Source organism: Pongo abelii, chromosome 16 (genome assembly GCF_028885655.2).
Source record: "Pongo abelii isolate AG06213 chromosome 16, NHGRI_mPonAbe1-v2.0_pri, whole genome shotgun sequence".
Classification (NCBI taxonomy): domain Eukaryota; kingdom Metazoa; phylum Chordata; class Mammalia; order Primates; family Hominidae; genus Pongo; species Pongo abelii.
The window spans coordinates 14070942-14096582 of NC_072001.2; the positions used below are offsets into that span (position 1 = coordinate 14070942).

The following is a 25641-nucleotide window of genomic DNA, read 5'->3' on the forward strand; positions in this document are numbered from 1 at the left end:
GCCTCTTAGCCCTCCACTGTTGACCAATCACCAAATGGGGGAAAGCACTACAGACTGTCAGGGTCACCTCCTAGGCCTGGTCACTCAAGTCCTGGCTGAGGTCTCCAATTATCTTCCAACAATTGTTTTTGATGGTGAGGGGGGACACATTTTTGTCCAGTTTTTCTAACTGTTCCTGTGGGGAGGCTAATCTATAACAAGCTATTCTGCCTTTAATGAATGTTGAAAACCTTTTTTTTTTTTTTTTGAGATGGGGTCTCGCTCTGTTGCCCAGGCTCTAGTGCAGTGGTGTAATCTCTGCTTACTGTAACCTCCGCCTCCTGGGTTCAAGCAATTCTCCTGCCTCAGCCTCCCAAGTAGCTGGGATTACGCACATGTGCCACCACCCCTGGCTAATTTTTATATTTTTAGTAGAGACGGGATTTCACTATGTTGTCCAGGCTGGTCTCGAGCTCCTGACTCAGGTGATCTACCCACCTCAGCCTCCCCAAGTGCTGGGATTACAGGCGTGTGCCACTGCATCCAGCCCATCTGTCTTTTTAAAAATGTTTCTGATTTGAGGTATAATTTATATTCCGTGAAATGCACAGATCTGGTTTACATTTTGATGACTTTTAACAAATGTATTACCCATGTAACCCACCTCCTTTGAAGATATGGAACATTTCTATCATCCAGAAAGTTCTCCTGTGCTTTCATCCTGTCCGGCACTCCCCCAGCAGCTGATGAACCTGCTGAGGACATTGGTACAGGATTCTGGCCTCCCCAAAAGAGCTACTTTGACAAGACTGCTTGCCTTACCCAGCACTAAATCCCTGCCTGCTCTCTCAAAATCTCCATCTTTAAACTGCTTGTACCTATAACCCTCCCACATGAAATCCATAGATAAACCAGCCCACAGCCTAATATTTACTGTATACCCAAGCTTTCAGAAATACGGCTCCCAGGAGTGGGGACTGATGGCTGCATCCCCTCCTCCTCCTGGAAGCCTCTACCAGCCTACAGAGCCCACAGAGTAGATCTCACCAGGCAGCTTGAGCCTGAAAGTGCTGCGGAGCCTCCTGCTGGTTCACCCTCACTATGGTGGCAGCTGCACGGGAGCAGCTGGGCTCACCCATTAAGCAAGAAGACGTTGGCTTGATACTGACACTCCAACCCCAGCCTGGGCAAGCCTGGCTGAAAGGACCCTTCCTTCTGGTCAGACTGTGGGGAGATGGGCCAGAGCATACACGCTCTACCGCCCTCCTCATGCTTCAGCTGTGCTTCCTTCTTAACAGAGGGAGCAGCTCATGGATTTGGCCAAAGTCTTCTTGAGGGCTGTAGGTTTGACAGGCTGGGTGTGTGGGGGCCACTGTGCTAGAGAGACAGACTGGTGTGTCAGAAGGCAGCCACCTGGCCAGAGGGGGGTCAACCCCCTTGGTAACCCCCTTCCCCCATCTGGACACAGAGCCCTGCACTCTCCACATGTGACTGCTCCCCTCAGAGCTGCCTCCAGAAGAGGGGTTCTAACCCTGTGGGTGGGGACATTGTGTTACTTTACAGTGGGCCATGGCTCCCTCTGATATCTCCAACTCAGAGGCAGTAGAGAGAAGATGAGAAATTCCCTGCACCTCTAGTCCTAGCTACTTGAGAGGCTGAGGGAAGAAGGTCACTTGAGCCCAGGAGTTCAAGGCTGCAATGAGCTATGATTACGTCAATGCATTCCAGCCTGAGCAACAGAGTGAGACCCAACCTCAAAAACAACAATAATAAGTTAAACATAAAACTACCACATTATTGGCCAGGCATGGTGGCTCACACCTGTAATCCCAGCAATTTGGGAGGCTGAGGTGGGTGGATCACGAGGTCAGGAGATCGAGACCATCCTGGCTAACACGGTGAAACCGTCTCTACTAAAAATACAAAAAAGTTAGCCAGGCATGGTGGGGGGCGCCTGTAGTCCCAGCTACTCTGGAGGCTGAGACAGGAAAATGGCATGAACCTGAGAGGCGGAGCTTGCTGTGAGCTGAGATGGCGCCACTGCACTCAAGCCTGGGCAACAGAGCGAGACGCTGTCTCAAAAAAAATAAATAAACATGTAAGCATTCCACATTATTGACCAATTCCACTCCTAGGTATAGACACAAAGAATGAAAAGCAGACACTCAAGACACTTGTAAACCAATGTTCATAGCAGCATTACAACAGTCAAGAGACGAAAGCAACCTGATTGCCCACTGATGAAGGGATAACATGTGGCTTACATATATAATGGACTAGTATTGAGCCTTTAAAAGAAAATTCTGATGCATGTGGATGAACCCCAAACACCTAAGAAGTTCAATAACCCAGTCACAAAAGGACAAATACCGCATGACTCCCCTTATAGGAGACACCTTGAATAGTCAAATTCTGAGACAAAAGTAGAATGGTGGTTGCTTGGGGACACAAGGAGTTAGTGTTTCATGGATACGGAGTTTCAGTCAGAGAAAAGGCAAAAGTTGTAGAGATGGATGGTGGTGATGGCTGGGCAATAATGTGAATATACTTAATGCCAATGAACTGTACACATAAAAATGATTAAAACGGCAAGTTTTATGGTATGTATATTTTACCACAATATGTAAATTTTTTTAATTACATTTTTTAAATTGTTATGAAAAAATACAAATAATCCATCCAAGTCATTTAGAAAAGGAGCATCAGATCAAGCTTTTCAAAGTGCCAAAACTCAGAAGATTACCTGGTTGCTTGCCCCATACCCAGCTGTCCAGAATTGACTTGGCCCTATATACAGGTGCAGGAGTTTCTTCTTCATCTTTTTTCTTTTTGTCATTCAGATCTTCTTTCTTTGTTCCACTTGGTTCGACACTATCATCTGCAGAATTAAAGATTTTTTAATCTGTAACTGCTTTTCAGAATGTCATACCGTTAGTCTCTGCAAATGTCCCTCCCCGAAAAGTTACAACACACATCGTTAACTGAATGGCATGCGGTGTCCCCCACCCCCAGGGCTGTGAGCATGTGTGACTAATAAACTGCTACTTCATCTGTCCAGTGTCAGCGTCCTATGTTCAGCCATCCCATATCCCTAGGGCAGGAATCTTCTAGGGTTATAAACAGAACTTTAATCAACCTCTCCTTGGTTATTTTACTGGTTCCATGATACAAGTTTTTCTGTGCAAAAGATCTGAACAGAAACTTCACAGAGGATACAAGAGTGGCAAAGAAGAACATGATATTCAGCATCGTTAGCCATTATGGAAGTGCAATTAAAACCACAACGAGATCCCACTAGACTTGTTAGAATGGCTCAACTAAAAAACACTGAGAACACCAAGTGCTAACAAAGACACAGAGCAACAGAAACGTGACAGATTGCCAGTGGGAAGGCAAACTAAAACAGCCACTTTGGAAAACAGTTCAGCACATGACCCAACTTTCACACTACTAGGTCTTTATCCTAGGGAAATGGAAACTATATTCACACAAAATCTGTACACAAATGCTCACAGCAGGATTACAATTGGGAAAGAAAAATGGAAACAACCACAAGGTCCCACAGTAGCAGAATGGATAAACACCATGTTGTACATGCACATGACCAGATACTAGTCAGCAATAAAAAGAACTATCAATACACAGAACAGCAGATAAACCTCAAACATATAACTGGGAGTAAATGAAGATGGTTTCAAAACGTTACTTAAAATATGGTTCCACTCACATGACATTCTCAAAAAGAATACTCTATACTGATGGAGAACAGATCAGTGGTTGCCAGGGTACGAGGCCAGGGAACACGTGATAAAAAGGAGCAGCACAAGAGAGCTTTCAGGGTGATGAAACTTCTCCATCCTGATGATGATGGGGGTTACATGAATCTATAGAAGTCAAAATTTACTGAACTACATACCACAATAAAATAAATTTCATATAAGTTTTTTAGTTAAAAAAATGTTGGCTGGGTGCAGTGGCTCACACCTGTAATCCCAGCACTTTGGGAGGCCGAGGCGGGCAATTCACAAGGTCAGGAGTTCGAGACCAGCCTGGCCAACATGGTGAAACCCTGTCTCTACTAAAAACACAAAAATTACTCAGGCTTGGTGGCACATGCCTGTAATCCCAGGTACTTGGGAGGCTGAGGCATGAGAATGGCTTGAACCTGGAAGGCGGAGGTTGCAGTGAGCTGAGATCAGGCCATTGCACTCCAGCCTGGACCACCGAGTGAGACTGCCTTTCAGAAAAAAAAAAAAAAAAAAAGGAAAATATCTAGGTCCAGGGAGGACAGCTGGAATAGTCTGGTGGAATCATGTCAGAGCAGGGAGCTGGGTCTGGAGGGCTGGAGTAGGGTGTGGCCCCACTCTAGGAAGGAACTAGGAAACGCATCCTGGGTGAAGCAAGAGCAGAGTCCCGTTCTGCAACAGGTGAGCATTTATCTTGATCTGAGAAACTACATGCACATTTAATAAGTCTCACTTAGCCTCTTATTTTCCTTAACAACATGGAAAATGAGAGAACAAACAATTCAGAAGGTTAAGACATGAAATACATTTAATTCAGAAATCATACACAGGAAGGTAGGAAATAAATGGGGGAAAAAAGCAGCTAATGGAAAGTGAAAATGGGCCAGATGCGGTGGCTCATGCCTGTAATTCCACCACGTTGGGAGGCCGAGGTGGGCGCATCACTTGAGGTCAGGAGTTTGAGACCGGCCTGGCCAACATGGTGAAACCTGATCTCTACTAAAAATATCAAAATTGGCCCGGCATGGTGGCAGCCACCTGTAATCCCAGCAGTTCGAGAGGCTGAGGCAGGAGAATTGCTTGAACCTGGGAGTCAGAGGTTGCAGTGAGCTGGCATCTTGCCACTGGACTCCAGCCTATACAACAGAGCAAGACTCCATCTCAAAAAAAAAAAAAACAAAACAAAAAGTGAAAATAACCCAACATGTACTATGCAAAGCCTCTGGCCTAACAACAATACATTACCCTTTTAAATCTTTACAAACAACCTTGAAGGAGGCAGGCTTTGTTGTCTCCAGTTTACCAAGGTAGACACCTCGGATCACAGAATACAGAGTAGAACCCAGCCAGAAACACAGCTCAGGTGAGAACACAGGTGCTGGCTCTAAATGCCACACTCTGCCCTACGTGTGTGTGTGTGTGTGTGTGTGGTCACAAACCACAGCCCAGGGGCCAAACCCAGCCCACAGCCTCTTTGTGTATGGTCTGAAAGCAGAGAAAGTATTTTACTTTTGTTGTTCTTTTGAGACAGTCTTGGCTCACCACAACCTGTGCCTTCCAGGTTCAAGCGATTCTCCCAGGTTCAAGTGATTCTCGTGCCTCAGCCTCCGAGGAGCTGCGATTACAGGCGTGCATCACCATGGCCGACTAATTTTTTGTTTTGAGTGGAGATGGGGTTTCAGCATGTTGGCCGGGCTGGTCTTGAACTCCTGACCTCAGGTGATCCGCCTGCCTTGGCCTCTAAAAGTGCTGGGATTACAGGTGTGAGCCACCACGCCCGGCCACTGTATTTTATATTTTTTAATAATTGAAAAATAATCAAAAGAAAAACAGTATTTTGTGACTTGCAAACATTCTGAGGACTTCATCTTTTGGTGTCCATAAGTAAACTTTACAGAATGAACGTCCCCTGCCCGCTGACGCAGTATTGTCTGTGGCTACTTTGGCACTACAGCTGCAAGGTCCCATGGCTATGACAGAGACCATAGGGTCCATTGAGACCTTAAAATATTTACTATCTCACCCTTTAAAGAAAGTAGGCCACCCCTACCCTACATCTGGCTATAAATTTTACACGTTAAAAAAATGCAACATTCTTAATTTTAAACTCAGTACACTGGAACACTGCTCATCTCCCTTCTTCAAGATGAAAAGCTTCGACAGTCACCAGGAAGCAGACAAGAACCCTAAGTACACCTGAAGAGTTATTCTCAGGAGCATAAATTACAACATTTTACAACAGCAAAAGCAGGATGAAGTCACTGGAGGGTATGAAAACAACCAAGAGTAATTAGCACCACCAGCTCCAAGACCACACCACATCAGCTTCAAAGTTGTCCACTCTTCCTTTCACTACTGTACACTTCAAAGTAGACACAGAGAAAATCGAACACATACTGCCCAGACACATTGCTTATGGAATGCTGGAGAGAAGGGAAGCGAGACCTCCCATTGGCCAGGTGTGGTGGCTCACGCCTGTAATCCCAGCACTTTGAGAGGCCAATGTGGGAGGATCACTTGCACCCAGGAGATCAAGACCAGCCTGGCCTACACAGCAAAACCCCATCTCTACTAAAAATACAAAATACGGCTAGGCGTGGTAGCTCACATCTGTAATCCTAGCACTTTGGGAGGCCGAGGTGAGAGGATCACTTGAGGTCAGGAGTTCCAGAGCAGCCTGGCCAACACAGTGATACCCCATCTCTACTAAAAATGTGGCTCATGCCTATAATCCCAGCACTTTGGGAGACTGAGGTGGGTGGATCACGAGGTCAGGAGTTCGAGACCAGCCTGACCAACATGGTGAAACCTCATCTCTACTAAAAATTCAAAAATTAGCCGGGTGTGCTGGCGTGCACCTGTAATCCCAGGTACTCAGGAGACTGAGGTGGGAGAATCACTTGAACCCAGGTGGAAGTTGCAGTGAGCCAAGAAGGCGCCACCGCACTCCAGCCTAGGCCACAAAAGCAAGACTCCGTCTCAAAACAGAAAACAGCAACAACAAAAATTCCACTGTCAAGACAGCAACGTGACCACATGCTACATCTCTTTCTTCTATAGAACATCATTAGACATAGTAAAAAAAAAACAGTATTTTGAGACAGAGTTTCATTCTGTTGCCCAGGCTGGAGTGCAATGGCGCGATCTTGGCTCACTGCAACCTCCAGCTCCCAGGTTCAAGCGATTCTCCTGCCTCAGTCTCCCGAGTAGCTGGGATTCAAAAAAAATACATACATTTTAAAGCAGAGTAAAAAAATTGATAACTAAGCGTAGATTGGAAAGAAGGGACCACCGAGGACTGGAAATGGCAACGTTAGACTATGAACTAAATTTCTCCCATGGTTGATTTGGCCTATGCCCAGGAATGAGCAAAGACAGCAGGCCCGTGAGACTGGAAGAAAGATGGAGTCAGCCATGCTAGACTTCTCTCACCGTTATCATCTTTGCAAAGCTGGTCTCACCATTTATTGAAGTGAATTTTTTTTTTTTTTTTGAGATGAAGTCTTGCTCTGTTGCCTAGGCTGGAGTACAATGGTGCAATCTCGGCTCACTGCAATCTCCACCTCCCAGGTTCAAGCAATTCTCCTGCCTCAGCCTCCCAAGTAGCTGGGATTATAGATGCCCACCACCATGCCTGGCTAATTTTTGTATTTTTAGTAGAAACCGGGTTTCACCATCTTGGGACTCACAATACACATCAGCCTATCACCTCTCCTGCTTGGCAGGGATGGTCATGATCCTCATTTCCCAGTTAAAGAAACCAAAACTCCATTATGGGGTTTCACCATATTAGCCAGGCTTGTCTCCAACGCCTGACTGCAAGTGATCCAAGCGCCTCGGCCTCCCAAAGTGCTGGGATTACAAGTGTGAGCCACTGCACTCAGCCAATTAGGAGGAAATATCCAACATTTAGCCAGGTGCAGTGGCTCACTCCTTAATCCCAGCACTTTCAGAAGCTGAGGTGGGAGGATCACTTGAGCCCAGGAGTTTGAGTCCAGGCCTGGCAACATAGTGAGACCGTCTCAACACAACATTTAAAAATTAGCCAGGCATGGTGGTGTGCGTCTGTAGTCACAGCTACTTGGGAGGCTGAGATGGGAGAGTGTTTCAGCCCAGAAGGTCAAGTAAGCTGTGACTGTGCCACTGTACTCCAGTCTGCATAACAGAGCAAGACCCTGTCTCAAAAAAAATCCAAAATATATAAATAATTGATACAACTCAAAACAACCCAATTTTTAAAATGTTTAAAAAAAAAACTTGAAGAGACCTTTCTTTAAAGAAGACATGAAAATAGGAAGTGGGTATCTGAAAGGTGTTCCGCATTGCAGATCATTAGGGAAATGCAAATCAAACCCACTGAGATACCCCCTCACACCCCTTATGACCATTATCAAAAAGTCAAAAGATAAATGTTGGCAAGAGTGCGGAGAAATCGGAACTTTTGCATACTATGGATGAGAATGTAGATTGATACAGCCATTCTGGAAAAGAGTATGAAGATTTCTACAGAAATTAAAAATAGAACTACCATATGACTCAGCAATCCCTCTTCTGGGCATACAGCTAAAGGAAATGAAATCATTACTTTGTAAAGATACCTGTATTCTCATGTTCACTGCAGCCTTAATCACAATAGCCAAGATATGGAAACAATCTAAGTGTCCATCAATGGATAAATGGATAAAGAGTCTGTGGCACACATACACAATGGAATATTATTCAGCCAGGAAAACAAACAAGGTCTTGCCGTTTGCTGCAAGATGGATGAGGCTGGAGGACGTCATGCTTAGTGAAATAAAGCATACACAGAAAATCAAATATTGTATAAACTCATTTATATGTGGGATGTAAAAATGTAAATAAATAAACCTACAGGGATAGAGAGTAAAACATTGTCTACCAGGGGAGGTAGGGGAGGGGAGGAATTGGGGACATGGAGGACAAAGGATACAAAGTAGCAGGTATGAAGGATGAACAAGTCTAGAGATGTAATGTATGACATGAGGACTGCAGGGAACAAAATTGTTCTGTATGTGAAATTCATGCTCAGTGAGTAGATTTCAACTGCTCTTGCCACAAAAGCAACAAGGAAATGGAGAACTATGTGAAATGACTGGTGTGTTAATTTCTTTCAGTATAGGAATCTTTTTACAATCTATATATAACCTGTAACATCATGTTGTAAGCCTTAACTATACACAAGAAAATTCATTTTTAAAAAAGAAAAATTGACAGTCAAAGACTGACAAAGCAAAGACTAAGTAAATAAAAACAGGGGTAACTGTATTTATATCTGTTAGTCAAAAAATGAGTGACCGACTGAGGCAAGTGCCTCCATCAATAGAGCTTTGTGGAGCCACAATTTGACGACACCCCCGGAAAAAACACACAAGCCACAGAAACGCCTGTGACCTGTGCTTTCCAAAGAGGGTTTTGGGAACTCAGCATGTAAAGGGAGAAAGCAGGCAGGAGAGAAGAAAGGGAGGGGGAGCAGGCAGTGAAGGGGTGGTTACATTCTTAGGAAGCTCTAATTAGTGCTCAGTAAATCTTCATTTTACATAAGATAAGGTAAACATCTGAAAAGAGGGAGGAAAGATCAATTATGCAGCCATCTCAGGGTAGGTGGAAGAGTGATTGATCTCATGTTCTTGTTCTGTACCTGGGAAGGTAAGCCTGTAATCAACAATGTCAGTACCAGATTGAAAAGAACTCAGTTTTACATCTTCAACTGAGGTTGCAGAGCCAGGGTTAAAATGGGCATATGCTTACTTTATAGGGGGACATGGATCCTGAAAGGTTTAGGGGCCAGCAAGGAACATCCCTGTGAGCAATTTGTGAGGGGGGCCATATGGAGAGGTATGTGGCCTTTTGTGGCAGTGGGGACCTGGCTTATGTCTAATGCCATCACACAGGGTTGTGAAATGGCAGCTCTCTCTTTGGGGAGAAAGAATGGTAGTGTTGGATGACTCAGCTCCCAAACTTACGTCTCCCTTAGCATAACAGGTTTGGCAGTTCCAAGACTTTATTTTCTTTTACATATTAAAAAAAACTCTAATGAAAGAGCTATGTGAGAGATAGAGGGTATTTCCTAATGATAAAAGGCTGCAACCAGCAGGGAGAAAAAGGAATTCTAAATTTGTTTATGCCTGGTAACCTTAAAACACGCAGAACAAAGCTTAACAAACGAAAAAAAGAAATAAGTTGACGATCATTGTAGGAAACTTTAATATCTGTGTCTCAGCCACTGAAAAATAAACAGACAAACATCAGTAAGGAAATAGAATCGTTAAAGGATGCATTTAACATGCTGGACCTAATTGGGATACGTGGTACACTACACTCAACATGCAGAATACATATCCTTTTCAAATGGAGAAGCAATATTTATAACAATTAATCATATTTACGATCATTGAGAGGACACAAATACAAAGAGTTTTAGTTATACAAATATTTAATCGCAGTGGAAGTATAAGTTTGGAAATTAAGCAAAACATTTTCAGTATGTTAAAGGGATGAATAAAATCAAAGTCTGCTTTTTTGAAACACTAATAAAACTGATGGCCCCTAGCAAGATTGATTAAGAAAACAGACAAAAAGCACAAACTCCAACCACAGACCTTATAAGTATTAAAAAGATAAATAATAGAACAACTTTGAAATTTTAGATAATGAACAAATTGATTCAGCAAACACAGGTTACCAAAATGAATATTCATATATATGTAATTGAACCTGTAATTAAACACCTTATAAAGAAAACTATACAGTCTCACATGGCTTAATAAGTGAATTCTTTCCAAATGCTTAAGGAAGAAATAGCACACATCTTACATAAACTCTGTCAGAAACAGGAGAAGAAACATTTTCCAAATTGTCTAACCAGCATAGCTTTAATAATTCATATTAAAACCTCACAAGTCTGGGTGCGGTGGCTCACACCTGTAATCCCAGCACTTTGGGAGGCTGAGGCGGGTGGATCATGAGGTCAGGAGATCGAGACCAACCTGGCTAACATGGTGAAATCCCATCTCTACTAAAAAATACAATAAATTAGCCAGGCGTGGTGGTGGGCGCCTGTAGTCCCAGCTACTCGGGAGGCTGAAGCAGGAGAATGGCATGAACCTGGAAGGCGGAGCTTGCTATGAGCCGAGATCACTTCTCTTATTTAGTTCTCTTATTTCCATTGGTTAAAGACCAGAATGTGTAAAATATGCATTATCAGATTAGAAAAACAAAACAAATATCAGAAAAACGTTTTTCAAAATAGCATTTGCTAAAATCTATGAGAGAAACTTGCTCTAAAACTTCCTGTTTCAAAATTTTACTGTGTGTCCACCAAGTTCATTTTTCTGGCTGTGGACAGCAGGCCCACACCACGCCACAAACCCACCCCATGCCAGAGACCCACCATGGCCCCATGAACAGGCCAGCTGAGAGCTGCAGCCACTGCCCAGGGCTCCCTGCTCTGTCCTCGGCTTCCTGATCCAACCTGCCAGTGCTTTGCTTTCTCTAAGTGTAGAAACTAAAGCCAAGAGCCCAAGTTTACAAAAAGCACATTTTTATTAAATAGAGGTACAAACGTGTTTCATTTTCTAATAAATCTCTTTCACAAATCACCTGCTTTTTTGCTCTTCTTGAGGTTTTTTGTTTTTTTTTTTCTTTTTTGTGACGGAGTCTGGCTCTGTCACCCAGGCTGGAGTGCAGTGGCACAATCTCTGCTCACAGCAAGCTCCGCCTTCTGGGTTCCCGCCATTCTCCTGCCTCAGCCTCCCAAGTAGCTGGGACTACAGGCGCCCATCACCACGCCAAGCTAACTTTTGTATTTTTAGTAGAAATGGGATTTCATCGTGTTATCCAGGATGCTCTCGATCTCCTGATCTCGTGATCCACCTGCCTTGGCCTCCCAAAGTGCTGGGATTATAGGCGTGAGCCACTGCACGCAGCCTGTGAAAAACTTCTGAGTATCATCATACCCTCCAACTTCTCCTCTCACCTATATTTAAAAGGGTCTGCTCTTTATCCTAACATCTATACTAGGTAATTTTCAGAATATTCCTTCAATCACCAAACACATTTTTGAGATTCTTGTGCTAGATTTCACTATCTTAATATGAAATCCAATCATCACCCATTAAAATACAATACAGGCCAGGCACAGTGGCTAACGCCTGTAATCCCAATACTTTCAGAGGCCAAGGCAGGTGGATCACCTGAGGTCAGGAGTTTGAGAGCATCCTGACCCAATATGGTGAAATCCCATCTCTACTAAAAATACAAAAATCAGCCAGGTGTGGTTGTGGACACCTATAGTCCCAGCTACTTGGGAGGCTGAGGAAGGAGAATTGCTTGAACCCAGGAGACGGTGGGTGCTGTGAGCCAAGATCGTGACATTGCAGTCCAGTCTGGGCAATACAGCAAGACTCCGTCTCAAAAAAAAAAAAAAAAAAAAAAAAAGAAAAAATTATTACGTAAATAAATAGGCTGGGCATGGTGGCTCAGGCCTGTAATCCCAACACTTTGGGAGGACAAGGTGGGCAGATGACCTGAGATCAGCAGTTCAAGACCAAGCTGACCAACATGAAGAAACCCCATCTCTACTGAAACTACAAAATTAGCCAGGCGTGGTGGCACACACCTGTAATCCCAGCAGCTCGAGAGGCTGAGGCAGGAGAATCACTTGAACCTGGGAGGTGGAGGTTGCAGTGAGCCAAGATCACATCATTGCACTCCAGCCTGGGCAACAAGAGTGAAACTGTCTCAAAAAAACAAACAAAAAAACAAAAAAAGTAAATAAATACAATACAGTACAGCTACTACGATTTACCTAAGAAGCTGTTGTATGAGCTGAACCAGAGGCAAACACTGTTTGCCAGAAGGCTCACAGATCCCCGTATTAATAAGGTCTTTATCCAATGGAGTCCTGCTTCTATGAAATGTTGAGGCATTCGCTTCCTGTTCATCAATTTCTTTTTCCTTCTGTGCTTCTTTTTTGGCCTCAGTATCCTGTAATTCATAAACAGAAATTGTTTACAAGTGATCTCATTAGCAGGTGTGAAGGCACACAGGCTGGCTGAGCCCTGACCCCAATGCCAAGCTATCCCAGCCTCTGTGGCTAACGCACACACCTACCCACAGGCCCCCACCTGCCCTGTTGGAAACTCTAACTCAGTTGTGCGGTTCCAAACAGTGTCTTCTTTTTACAGATCCAAGGTCCAGGCTGCCTCTGCTGATGCTTTCCGACCTCCTTCTGTGAAGTCCCTAAAATCCTTAACCCTGCTACTGGCTCTCACAAAACCCAATGTGATCTGCCCCACACACGCAGCATCCAGCTGCTTTGTAAGGACAAGAAGAAGCTGGAATTCTCACACACACTGGTTCAAATGTAAATGGCAAAGCCACTTGGGGAAACTATGAACACACACTGACCCCAGGACCTAACAAATTCCACTCCAAGTGTTTACCCAAAGGGAGAACATATGTCCACTAAAGTACTTGTACATAGCACAATCGTGGCAGCTCTACACGGCCAAAAACCAGAAAGCCTGGGCGTGGTGGCTCACGCTTGTAATCCCAACACTTTGGGAGGCCAAGGTGGGGGGATCACTTGAGCCCAGGAGTTCGAGACCAGCCTCTGCAATACAGCGAAACCTTGTGTCTACAAAAAAATCAAAAAACTAGCTGGGCATGGAAACATGTCTGTGGTCCCTGCAACACAGGAGGCTGAGATGGGAGGATCATTCGAGCCTAGGAGGACAAGGCTGCAGTGAGCCAACATCAGGTCACTGCATCCAGCCTGGGTGACAGAGCAAGTCCCTGTCTCAAAAAAAAAAAAAGAAAACAAAAACCAAAAGCAATTAAATGCTCTTCAATAGGGGAATGAACTAACAGTACTACACCTATAAAATGGAACACTTCCCAATAAGAAAAACGAAGTCACAATACACATAACAGTGTGGAGTGAATCTGAAAATCATTCTCCAAGGCAAAACAGGAAAGAGTGCATACTATACAGTTATATTGCTGCAACACTCAGAGCAGGCAAAATGAATCTAATCTCAGGGCAGGGGAGTATCCTGGCTGCAAGTGCCAAGGGCACAGGGATCTTTCCGGGTGACGGGAATGGTCTACATGAGGAACAGGTTACCTGTTAACTTCACTGAAACAGACAACCTGCAGTATTTCATCACAATTAAATCATAACTCAAAAAAATTTTAAATTAGCACATAAGGTCAGTCGCAGTGGCTCACGCCTGTAATCCCAGCACTTTGGGAGGTTGAGGCAGGCCAATCACAAGGTCAAGAGATCGAGACCATCGTGGCTAACACGGTGAAACCCCGTCTCTACTAAAAATACAAAAACTTAAGCAGGCGTGGTGATGGGCGCCTGTAGTCCCAGCTACTTGGGAGGCTGAGGCAGGAGAATGGCGTGAACCCAGGAGGCGGACCTTGCGGAGAGCCGAGATCGTGCCACTGCGCTCCAGGCTGGGTGACAGAGTGAGACTCCGTCTCAAAAATAAATAAATAAATAAATAAATAAGCACATAAAATAATTTTAATTTAAAAAATACTTGGATATGATAAAAGTTGAGTGTTTTACTGTGTTCTGTTATTCTTCACATGTGTGAGTGTGGTATTTCCGATCTCAGTGCACCACCAGGTCACGTGTGCCTCCAAGGCCATACTTGGATCTCCGCAGTAATGGCTGCGTGTAAGGCTGACTCCAACCCTCCAGCAGCCATCAAGCTGCCCACCAGAAGATCAATCATGAATTGACGACCTGGACTTATGTTCACTTCATTGCCTGAAACTGAAATAGAAAGTGTGTGGCAATTGGAGTGAAACGCCATCCCCTCCCAGCACCCTGACCCATGCCCTCTCCTGTTCCTTCCCCGAGCCCACCTGTGCAGGGCAGGAGAGCAGAGAGTGCCCGGGCCTGCTCCTCCATGGTGGGCAGCAGCACGGACAGCCGCTCTGCAGCACGGCCTGGGCAGCCGACTGCACGATGCTCAGCACGTCCGCGCTCCTGGCCAGGGTTACCACTGTCTGGTTAGGAACACAAACAGAAAACCAAAATTAAAAGCAAGTAGATACCGTAACGTCAGACTATAGAATACAGAAAGACTTACCACAGGGAATCTAGAGTGGCCAAATGTTAAGAAATGTAATACTACTAACCAGAGACAATTCAGAGTATCAATCATTCCATTTCAACTCTCATTCTTAATAAATAAAATGCCCACACAGGAATGGCGGCAGCTGCTAACCAGCTGACAGCCCCCAGGCAAACAAGTCCAGTAACCACCAGGGCCTCTTCCCCAATGCCACTGAGCCCTACACCCACTGGATGACAGGGTGGGCGGCCTCATGAGGCCCACTGTACTCCTCATCTCTTCCTCCAGGGAAGCTGCCATGTGTGTCCTTGAGGGCCTATCCAGGGTGGCCAGAGCTCTACGTACCATTCTCAGTGACAGCCAGGGTTTGAGCGTCCCCACTCCCACACGCCACATCGGTGACCTTCAGTCCTTATTTAAGCCCAGCTACCAGCATCGGAGTGGCCTCATCTTCACTGGAGCCTTCAAACAGATAGGACAGAGGTTACTAAGTCCTGTAAGAGGCCACCTCCTGCTGCACGCTCCCACTCATGCAGAGCAGACATACCGTGGCCCAGCCGGCCGCAGTTCCCGTGGCCCCAGGTGTACAGCTCCCCCTTGGCAGTGATGGCCGCGCTGTAAGTGCTCCCGCAAGCGATGTGCACCACGTGCTTCCCGGCCTGCTTTCCAGAGAAGGCGGAGATCACCTTAGGCTCCTCCAGAGACCCTGGGGAGGATGGGAACAAACAGGAATGCCCTTCTTCTTGGTGTTTTTTCTTATTAGCAAAGGAAATTCAATATCCAAATTTAGACCATCACAGCATCAGGCCAGTTTCACCTTCCAGGTACTTTATAAAATAAGGAAGAGAGAATTCCAACACCTAACACCTCCATGACTTTTTGTTCAGTTGGAACCCGATGCCAAGCATGGTATCCAGTAGAAATATAAAAACAGTGTTTGTTAAAGACTCGTATGACAGGCCGGCCACGGTGGCTCCTACCTGTAATCCCAGCACTTTGGGAGGCCAAGGAGGGCAGATCACCTGAGGTCAGGACTTCGAGACCAGCCTGGCTAACATGGTGAAACCCTGTCTCTACTAAAAATAAAAAATTAGCTGGGCATGGTGGTGGGCGCCTGTAATCCCAGCTACTTGGGAGGCTGAGGCAGGAGAATCACTTGAACCCAGGAGGCGGAGGTTGCAGTGAGCCAAGATTGCGCCATTGCACTCCAGCCTGGGCAACAGTGCGAGACTCCATCTCAAAAAAAAAAAAAGAAAAAAGGAAAAAGAAAATGTGGCCAGAAGTTGTGTGTTGTACCTATAATCCCAACACTTTCAGGGGCTGAACAAGGAAGACTGCTTCATCCCAGGAGTTCAAAACCAGTCTGGTAATAAAGTAATAAAACCCTGTCTCTACAAAGAAATTTAAAAATTAGCCAGGCATGTGGCAGGCACCTGTAGTCCCAGCTACTAAGGAGGCTGAGCCAGAAGGATCGCTTGAGCCTGCGAGGTTGAGGCAGCAGTGAGTCAGAGTTGTACCACCGTACTCCAGCCTAGGCGACAGAGAGAGACCCTGTCTCAAGGAAAAAAAAAGAAAAATGGGAGGGGGAGGGGAGGGGCAGGGAGGGTACAAAGTGTCCAAAAACTTGAATGTTCTTAGCAGCTTTATTTATAATAACCAAAATGGGAAACAACCCAAATGTCTATCAACAGATGAATGGATCAACAACCAATTAAATCCATACAACAAACTACTACTCAGCGATAAAAAGAAATGAACTATCGATACATACAACAACCTTACTGAATCTCAAAATAATAATGCTGAGTGATGATTTCACAGGTGCATGCATATATACATACCAAAATTTATCAAATCATGCACCTGAAATATGTGCAATTTTTTGCACTTCAATTCTACCTTAATAGAGCTGTTTTACACACTCAAAATGATTTTTCTCTTGACCATGTAATATCCTCCCTTTAGGTACTGTCTTCCTTTCTGTTGAAGTCAAGTTTCTTCAAGAAGTTATGTATACGGCTATTCACTCACCCTTCAATCTAGTGTAATGAGACATCCTCTGGCAAAAACTGAAGCATTTTCTCACTGCCACATACAAAAGCCTCTCTTCACTCCGGAACTTCCTTAGTGTCTTTGCTGCATCTGCCCCTACAGATAACACCTGACTCCTGTGGCTTCAGAGATATTCACTAGCTCCTCCTCTCCTTCCAGTAACTCATTATAAGAGCCTATATGCCCAGGTAGTGTCACTGACCATTATCTTACCCTAATGACACTTTTTCTTTGGGAAGTATGATCCATATGTGCGGCTTCAATGACTTACAGGCATAAGATCCATACCTCAGCCCTGATTTCTTCAGTTTACATGCTGTAATGTCTACATATCATGCTAAAAAAAAAAAAGAGAGAGAGAGAGAACACTTTCCAGCCTGGGCAACATAGTAAGACCCCCTTCTCAATAAAAGTAAAAAAAATTACCCAGGCATGGTGGCAAGTGGCTGTAGTCCCAGCTACTTGGGAAGCTGAGTTAGGAGGACTGCTTGGGCCCAGGAGCTCAAGACTGCAATGAGCTCTGATCACGCCACTGCACTCCAACCTGGACAACAAGACCTCATCTCTTAAAAAAAAAAAAAAAAAAAAAAAGGAACATTTTACTTAGCACAGCTTTATGAAGGGCTTTACCAGCAGGTCTCAGCTGACTATTCCTATTTTCTAACCCAATCTATTATCTTTTTACTTTTTTGGTACATATTTTTATTGATGTATGATGTACACACCATGAAGCACACACATCCTAAGAGTATAGTTGATGAAGTAAACATGCTCATGTAATCACTATGCAGATTAAGAAATATAAAACATTACCAGTAACCAAGAAGCCCTCTTAGTTACTGCCTATGCCTCTTAACTAAAATATCCTAAACTCTAAACACATTGGCCTGTATTCTATATTCCCCAAATGTTTTACACACTTTCTTTACTGGACCTTCTGCCCTTCCCCTCCCGACACCATTTTCTCTTTCTCTCTTAAAGGTAAACACAGATCTCTTCCTCTATGGCATTAGCTCATCTTTGCTTACATTACACTCTAAATGTATCACCAACACAATGCTTTTTGCACTGTATTATGCCACCCACTTATTATTCACTTGGTAACTTTTCTGAAAGCAGTGACCCCACAGCACCATTTCTATATGTGTAACAACTAGCCCAGTGTTGCCACAGGAAAGTGTCTCCAATAAAATTCAGAGGGGAGGGGAGAGGGATAGCATTAGGAGATATACCTAATGTTAAATGAAGAGTTAATGGGTGCAGCACACCAACATGGCACATGTATACATATGTAACAAACCTACACGTTGTGCACATGTACCCTAAAACTTAAAGTATAATTAAAAAAAAAGAAAAAAAAAGGAAAACTTAAAATTCAAACTTTCTTTGGAGGAAGACCATTTGATATCTACTTTACCTGTGTGTGACATTCATTGCAGATAAATTTTCCTCTTGGCATCTCAGTCAATCCAAGGCACTCCAGGTGGAAAGCCCCACAGCACTGAGCCTCACATAACAGCAGCTCACCTGATTTTTCACAATTCTGTTAAGAGAAAGAAAACATCTATCTGTTTTTCTATGTTTGAGAATGAAGAGTAAAACCAGTGTCAGTGGGTTAAAATAAACAAAGGTTAAAAGTGGCAGAAAATGAGGTGAGAAAGAGGCAAGGGCCTGTAGTTGTAGATTTTATTCTAGTTACAAAGGTGTACCACTGGAGAGCTTTGCCAAAGGAAAGCTAAAATCAGGTATTCATTTTTAAAAAGATTGTTCTGACTGCTACATGGAAAACAAGTTCAAGAGTAGAAAGGTCAGAAAAGAGCATAGAGATAAACCAGAAAGCTACTGAATGGTTCAAGCAACAGACACTGGCTAGCTAGACTTGGGCCGTAAAGTTCCAAAAGAGCTCCCACCAAGGTCTGAACAGCCCTTTTGGGACACATCTAGAACCATCCCAGAGAGAGATCACTTTTCTGAAATAATCTCAGCTAAGATAGGGCCTCACTTAAGACAGGGGCTTAGGAAATAACAACAGGCATCTGTCATTATAAAACACTGTAAGATTTATGTATGTTTTTTTTTTTTCTGAGAGAGTCTTGCTCTATCGCCCAGGCTGGACTGCAATGGTGCAATCTCGGCTCACTGCAACCTCTGCTGACCAGGTTCAAGTGATTCTCCTGCCTCAGCCTCCCGAGTAGCTGGGATTACAGGCACGTGCCACCACGCCTGGCTAATTTTTGTATTTCTAGTAGAGAGGGGTTTCACCATGTTGGCCAGGCTGGTCTCGAACTCCTGACCTCATGATCTACCCACCTCAGCCTCCAAAAGTGCTGGAATTACAGGTGTGAGCCACTGCACCCAGCCCAAATATTTTTTAAAGCCTTGTACTACTATGAAAGGCAAACAAGGGGAAAGGTGACTAAATAAGTTTTAGCTTCAAGAACTCATAGAAACAGAATAGGTCTTGATCACTTAAGAATTAAAGCTTAAATAAAAAACTAACTAGGACAGCTTTAGGGAGAAAGGTTAGAGAGGTAGGCTAGAATTGATAGGGGACCCCAGGGACTTTATCAACCTATAGTCTGAGCTATCCTCAAATGTCTGACTCCCCATTATCTACTATTCACATGTAAAAATTGAAAAATAGCATTATACATTGTACTTCGCATATTCAGAGTGCCAATAACATAAGTTTTTATATATAGTGAAAAAAAACTGACCTTCAGCACTTAAATAGGAAAATGTTCATTACAATGTGAATTAGAAACAACATTTTTGCATTAACTAAATGTTATAGACTAATTCTTCAACTGGGATAACCATGTAATTTATCTTTCAAACTGGGACACTTGAGTGAAAGGAAGTGCTATTAATAAATTATGACAGAACAAGGGACCTACACAAAGACCGATCCAGACAAGCCAGGACCACAGGGTCACCTTACCTTTAATCTTTTTATTAAATGATCTTTGCAAAATGTATTTACACTCTGACCTGTCTCACTAAGTAAATAATGGGCATAACTGTTTTTGATGATTAACACTGTTGTTTGGGATCTGGTCCAAGTATGTAATAGTGAAGATAACAGGCAAAGAAATTCAATTGAAATTATATTGGCCACGATAACATTTTCTGGTCTGAGTTTACTTTTTTAGAGATCTCAACTTATTTATCTATTACTATTTATAATTTATGAGATAGGGTCTCACTCGGTCACCCAGGTGGGAGTGCAGTGGCATGACCATGGCTCACTAAAGCCTCTACCTCCCCAGCTTCAGGTGATCCAATGACCTCAGTCTCCCAGTAGGGGAACTACAGGCATGCACTGTCATGCCTGGCTAATTTTTTTTTTTTTTTTCCTTGTCAGGGTTTATTTCATCGGCTAACATTCATTCTCGACCTAGACAAAAACAATTAGATAATTATGACTTGCTTTTCCATCATCAACTCATTTTTTTTTGTATGAATAACCAAAAAATTTCTTCAACACTTTTTTTTAAGAAGAAGCTATAAATAAATAAAGCTTTAAACGATCCTGGGTTCAAGTTAAACAGCTCCAGTTCCCGAAAAGTTCACAGCCTTGTTTTGTGGGCAGTTCTGCTGTTCCTGGCTTCCCCCTCCAGGAGGGGACGTTTGCAGGTCTGGGGGTCCTGGTGACTAAGCTGTTAGCTCCACTGCCTGCCTGCTTCCATCCTTGCAGCCCTGGGAGGGCCCCGAGTGGACAGAGTCCTTACAATTTAGGAGATGCTGCTGGCAAAGGAACCATTGACCCAAAGCAGGTGGCCTGAATGGGAAGTGCCAGGCTGGACACTCGGGGGCTGAGGGCACTGCCAGCTGCCGCCGCCTCTGGACACCTCAGCCCGGTGCTGGCCCGAGAGGAGACTGCTTTCCAAATGCAGTGAAGAGACCGAGACAAGACCCGTGCTTCCGTGTGAGTCGGGATGCGGGGCATAAGTTAACACATATTCCAATATGTACAAAACAACCTGCGCTCGGGCCTGCGCACTCAGGAAGCCCATGGTGAAGGTGAGGCCACCTCGAGCCAGGCCTCTGGCTGGGTGTTCACCTCCTGCCGGGAGGCCAAGGTGCTCCACGTGGCTTGTGCAAGACCTCACGATCCCCTTAACACGTTCCTCCACCTCCAAGGAGTGTATCCACTCCAATGCTGAGTGTCCGAGCAGATTCCCATTGACCCTGACCTCCCTTTGAAAGAACCACACCACAAGATCCCCTTGGCACTTGCTTCCTTAGTGTGATGCATCCACCCAGGGAGGTGGCCCTGCGCGACGCTGGCACACTGTCCACCCTGCCCTGTTGACCATCCTGTCCTTTGACCCCAAAGTAAAATGGGGCCAGTGTAGGAGGCCTGAGGGTGGGGCCCTTATGCCAGACCTCCAGGGGTAGCAACCTCATCTGACCCCAGCTTCGCCTTCCTGTGCTGCAGAAGGCGCTTGCTCCCAAGCCCGTGGTGACCCATGTCTCCACCCCATGGTGGGGCAACTGTGGTGGCTGAGTGGAAGCTGGGAAAGGAGAGAGGACCCCCGCCAACCCCAGCCAATGCCTGGCTAATTTTTATATTTTTGGCAGAGACAGGGTTTTACCATGTTGCCCAGGCTGGTCTCAAATTCCTGGGCTCGAATGATCCACCCACCTCAGCCTCCCAAAGTGCTGAGATTAGTGCTGTGCTCGGCCTATGGTTTCAACTTAAAAAAGAACTAATATCCTCAAGTTTTTTGTTTATTTAAAAGTCTGTAATCTTGACCTCTTGGGCTACAGGTATGAGCCAATGCAGCTGGCTAATTTTAAAAAAAAGACAAACTTTTTAAAAATAGAGACAGGGGTCTCACTGTGTTGCCCAGGCTGGTTTAGAACTCCTGGCCTCAAGCAATCCTGCTGCCTCAGCTTCCAAAAGCACTGTGATTGTAGGTATGAGCCACTGCGCATTGCCTATCTTCAAGTTTTTATACACCAAATTTTAAGAATTACATAGGTACATCAAGACCATTAAAAAAAAAATTCAAATGGTCATTGACTCTACTCACAAAGACTTAAAGCCTCTTTAACAATAAAGTGGAATCCCCTATCTCACAGAGAGGCAATCCAGCACAATGGTTAAGACTCTAAACCAACCAAGTCCAACGGAGCTTAAAGGTTAAAAAAAGGAGAGGGAGACTCCATATCCAGACGGCCAGGCTTCTCTCATGAATATAAGCAAGCTATTTATCCTGTCTGTAATTTAGTTTCCTCGTCTGCAAAATGGGGATAATCACAGAACTCTACTTATGAGATTATTACAATGACTAAATAATGTAATATTTATAAAGTGCTTGGAACAATACTTCATACATAGGAAATACTGGATAAATATTTATTAAATAAATAAAATATAGATGATAGGCTTTCTAAAGTCACCACGTTAAAGGAAAAATATCTCAAAACTAAAATTACCCTTGAAAAGTTCCTTACAAACCCAAAGATTCTGACACCATGAGAAGTACTGGAGAATTATATTTGAATAAGCCACCAGAGATTCACATATTCCATCTCAGACTTGCTTCACAGCATATATTCCTTCATGGGCCTTAAGGGCAGGTGGTTCACCAACACTAAACTATTTCTCCAAGTATCTTTCTTTGTGGGAAGAAAAAAGGGTCAAATCCTTAAAGAAAGTGACTCTACTGGAATCATCCAAAAGCACTGTTATTCTACCAAGAAACCATCATAAAGAGATGGAGTGGGTTTCCCTTTAAAGATGAACATGCAATGAAAACACAAGTGGGCAAATATTTCTCTACCTGTCAAACATTCTCCTTGAGTGCAGCTCCTCCACCACGTTCACCCTGCATTGTGTTAGAGGCAGCCATCCCAGGATCGTGTTCTACACCTTCCTCAACAGTCTCCTTGGGGCTTGTGGCCGTCCTGTGAGGCATTAGTTCTCCCTTGCAAAGAAAAAACAATGTCCCACATCTGTATTATTGATGTCTCTTCCATTTGACCCCCTCCCTCTGGGCTATTTGTCTAGCCATTAAGCACTTACAGATGTTCAGCCAATCACTCGGGGGACTGCATGCAACGTTAGTTCTAACCCTGCTGTGATTGGGCGGGTAGTGGGCGCCTCATGCCCTGCCACTAACTGCTCTGAGGCTGTTTGTTCCACTGGAACTTTCTGAGCTGTTCCATTTTAAGGTTTCACTAAGGGAGAGAAAACATTCTTAAGTTTATTTGATTACTTATTTGTCCTTCCAAGGTCAGTGTTTCCTAAATAATGCCCCTCTTGGGCATTCTATTCAAATCGTCCTGGAAAGAAACATTCTGCATCATAATGTGTGATGCTGACCTGACTTCTAACTCTCTTTTAACCTGAGTTGGAAACCCAAAGGTCATATCCATGATTGCACTGATGCTTTACAAGGAAATGGTTTTAAATCTTTTGTTTCCTGAAGGTCGATATTCACAAAAATTGTCCTAAGATTAAGTAGCTGATGGTCTCAAAAAATAAGCAAGTAAATCTTCCCGCTGATCACAGCAGTCTCAACTTTTTTTTTATTTAAATAGAGACAAGGTCTCATTGTATTTCCCAGGTTGGTCTTGAAACCCTGTTCTCAAATGATCATCCCACCTCAGCCTCCCAAAGAGCTGAGTGGCATGAGCCACAACACCCAGCCAGCAGTCTCAACTTTTTTCTTTTGAAACAGAGTCTCACTCTGTCACCCAGGCTGGAGTGCAGTGGCATGATTTCGGCTCACTGCAACCTCTGCCTCATGGGTTCAAGCGATTCTTGTGCCTCTGCCTGATTAGCTGGAATTACAGGTGCACACCACCAGTCAGCTAATTTTTGTATTGCTAGTAGAGATGAGGTTTCACCACGTTGGCAAGGCTGGTCTTAAACTCTCAACCTCAAGTTATTTACCCGCCTCGACCTCCCAAAGTGTTGGGATTACAGGCATGAGCCACAGTGCCTGGCCAGTCTCAACTTTTATAGGGCGGTATCTAAGTTCCTTCAGGTCACATGTTGAGTTGATATTGTGCTCTCTGGTTTTACAAGTTTACTTAACGATGAAACACATATACTTGATTGGACACCTACAGCACAGGATGTGATGATCTTTTAAAAAGACCATATTGACAGTTGCAATACGTGCCTTGCCTTATTATTAGGATAAGGCTCTACTTTTCCTCCAGGATGCCTTGTGGCCATGAGCCACTTCGGTAGAATAGTGTTCTTAAGAAAACTCAAGGGAAACAGGGATGTGGCCTCTGGTGTGAAAAGTAGCTTCTCTTTAGAAGTTGAAGAGACCAGGAACTGAGTAATACCTCTGAGCATGGAATCTCTTTTGATGAGTCATCATTTTTCACTTTTTTGCATTGCATCTTGGCTGCAGCATGCCTCTGTCGTTTTCGCGTCCTTGGTTTGTCAAATATCTTGATAGTGCCTATGACAGGAAAATAGGTGCTATCTGCTGGCTAATAACACACATGTCCAAAATCTCTTATCCTATTATTAGAATAAAAACCAACCTTAAAACTCATTTAATTCTCCAGCTTTATGGATTAGAAAATGGGGGAAATAAGAATTGAGACTAACTCATCATGACATAACTAGTTGGGAAATGGCTACATATATGTAACTTCTCCCTCATACAGATTAAATAGTAAGTGTATAGGTTATTACAGAAATTTTAATTTATGTGATTGAAATGACAAATCTTGTAGTTCCTCAAAGGAATTAAATCCTATAGATGAAGGGGAAATGCATTTTACTAGTCATGAAAAGATAGCACTCCCTAGGCTTCAAGATTGGAGACAATAATATCAATCACTATATGATTTAAGGATTAAGGGCTGGGCACCGTGGCTCAAGCCTGTAATCCCAGCACTTTGGGAGGCTGAGGCCAGCAGATCACATGAGGCCAGGAATTCAAGACCAGCCTGACCAACATAGTGAAACCCCATCTCTACTAAAAATACAAAATTAGCCAGGCATGGTGGTGCATGCCTGTAATCCCAGCTACTCAGGAGGCTGAGGCAGGAGAATCACTTGAAACCAGGAGGTAGAGGTTGCAGTGAGCCAAGATCACGCCACCACACTCAGCCTGGGTAACAAGAGCGAAACTCCATCTCAAGAAGAAAAAAAAGAAAAAAAGGATTAAGATGGAGAGTTGAGGCCGGGCACAGTGGCTCACGCCTGTAATCCCATCACTTTGTGGGGCTGAGGCAGGCAGATCACGAGGTCAGGAGATTGAGACCATCTGGCCAACATGGTGAAACCCTGTCTCTACTAAAAATACAAAACAAATTAGCCGGGCGTGGTGGAGTACACCGGTAGTCCCAGCTACTGAGGGGGCTGAGGCAGGAGAATCGCTTGAACCCAGAAGGCGGAGGCTACAGTGAGCTGAGATCGCGCCACTGTACTGCAGCCTGGTCGACAGAGCCAGACTCTGTCTCAAACCAAAAAAAAAAAAAAAGAAATTCTTCTAGTCCCTCCTGCACTTTCCATTAAACACATTTCAACTGTGTTATAGAAACACAAAGAGGAATATAAGAGGTATTTCATAAGACATTCCAGGATATTTCTGCTAGTTAACAATATGAAAGCTGGAGTTTTGAAGACTGCCTCAGTGAGCTCTTTTTTTGACTGCCTGATTTGAGCTGGAGAAGCTCTGCCGTCAAAACTGCTCGCAGCCTAACACTATAAGACAACTTAATATGAGCATAACAGAAAGGTTTGAAATTCTCATAAGCTGGAACACTTA

General features: G+C 44.1%; 1 protein-coding gene across 17 annotated transcripts in view; it reads right to left on the reverse strand.

The window, feature by feature from the left end:
* The window catches only part of LOC103889753 (E3 ubiquitin-protein ligase HERC2-like), an 81553-nt gene that overhangs the window by 42264 nt on the left and 13648 nt on the right, over positions 1–25641 (reverse strand). For 6 of the 17 annotated variants that reach the window (XR_010137285.1, XR_010137276.1, XR_010137289.1 and 3 more), the window contains 12 exons: positions 24203–24321; positions 22684–22827; positions 18309–18434; positions 17318–17456; positions 17105–17228; positions 16273–16370; positions 15387–15545; positions 15185–15301; positions 14628–14771; positions 14326–14535; positions 12553–12731; positions 2723–2857 (listed from right to left, as the gene is read on the reverse strand). Coding sequence is in view for 2 of the 17 variants with exons in the window: in XM_063716342.1 (XP_063572412.1) it covers positions 2723–2857; positions 12553–12731; positions 14326–14408 (397 nt within the window). In the remaining 15 variants the exon portion in view is untranslated. Of the gene's footprint in view, positions 1–643; positions 735–2722; positions 2858–12363; positions 12462–12552; positions 12732–14325; positions 14536–14627; positions 14772–15184; positions 15302–15386; positions 16012–16272; positions 17266–17317; positions 17457–18308; positions 18435–22683; positions 22828–22925; positions 23081–24202; positions 24322–25641 lie in introns of those variants that run through there. The other 11 variants (XR_010137282.1, XR_010137287.1, XR_010137277.1 and 8 more) reach the window with 9 other exon arrangements.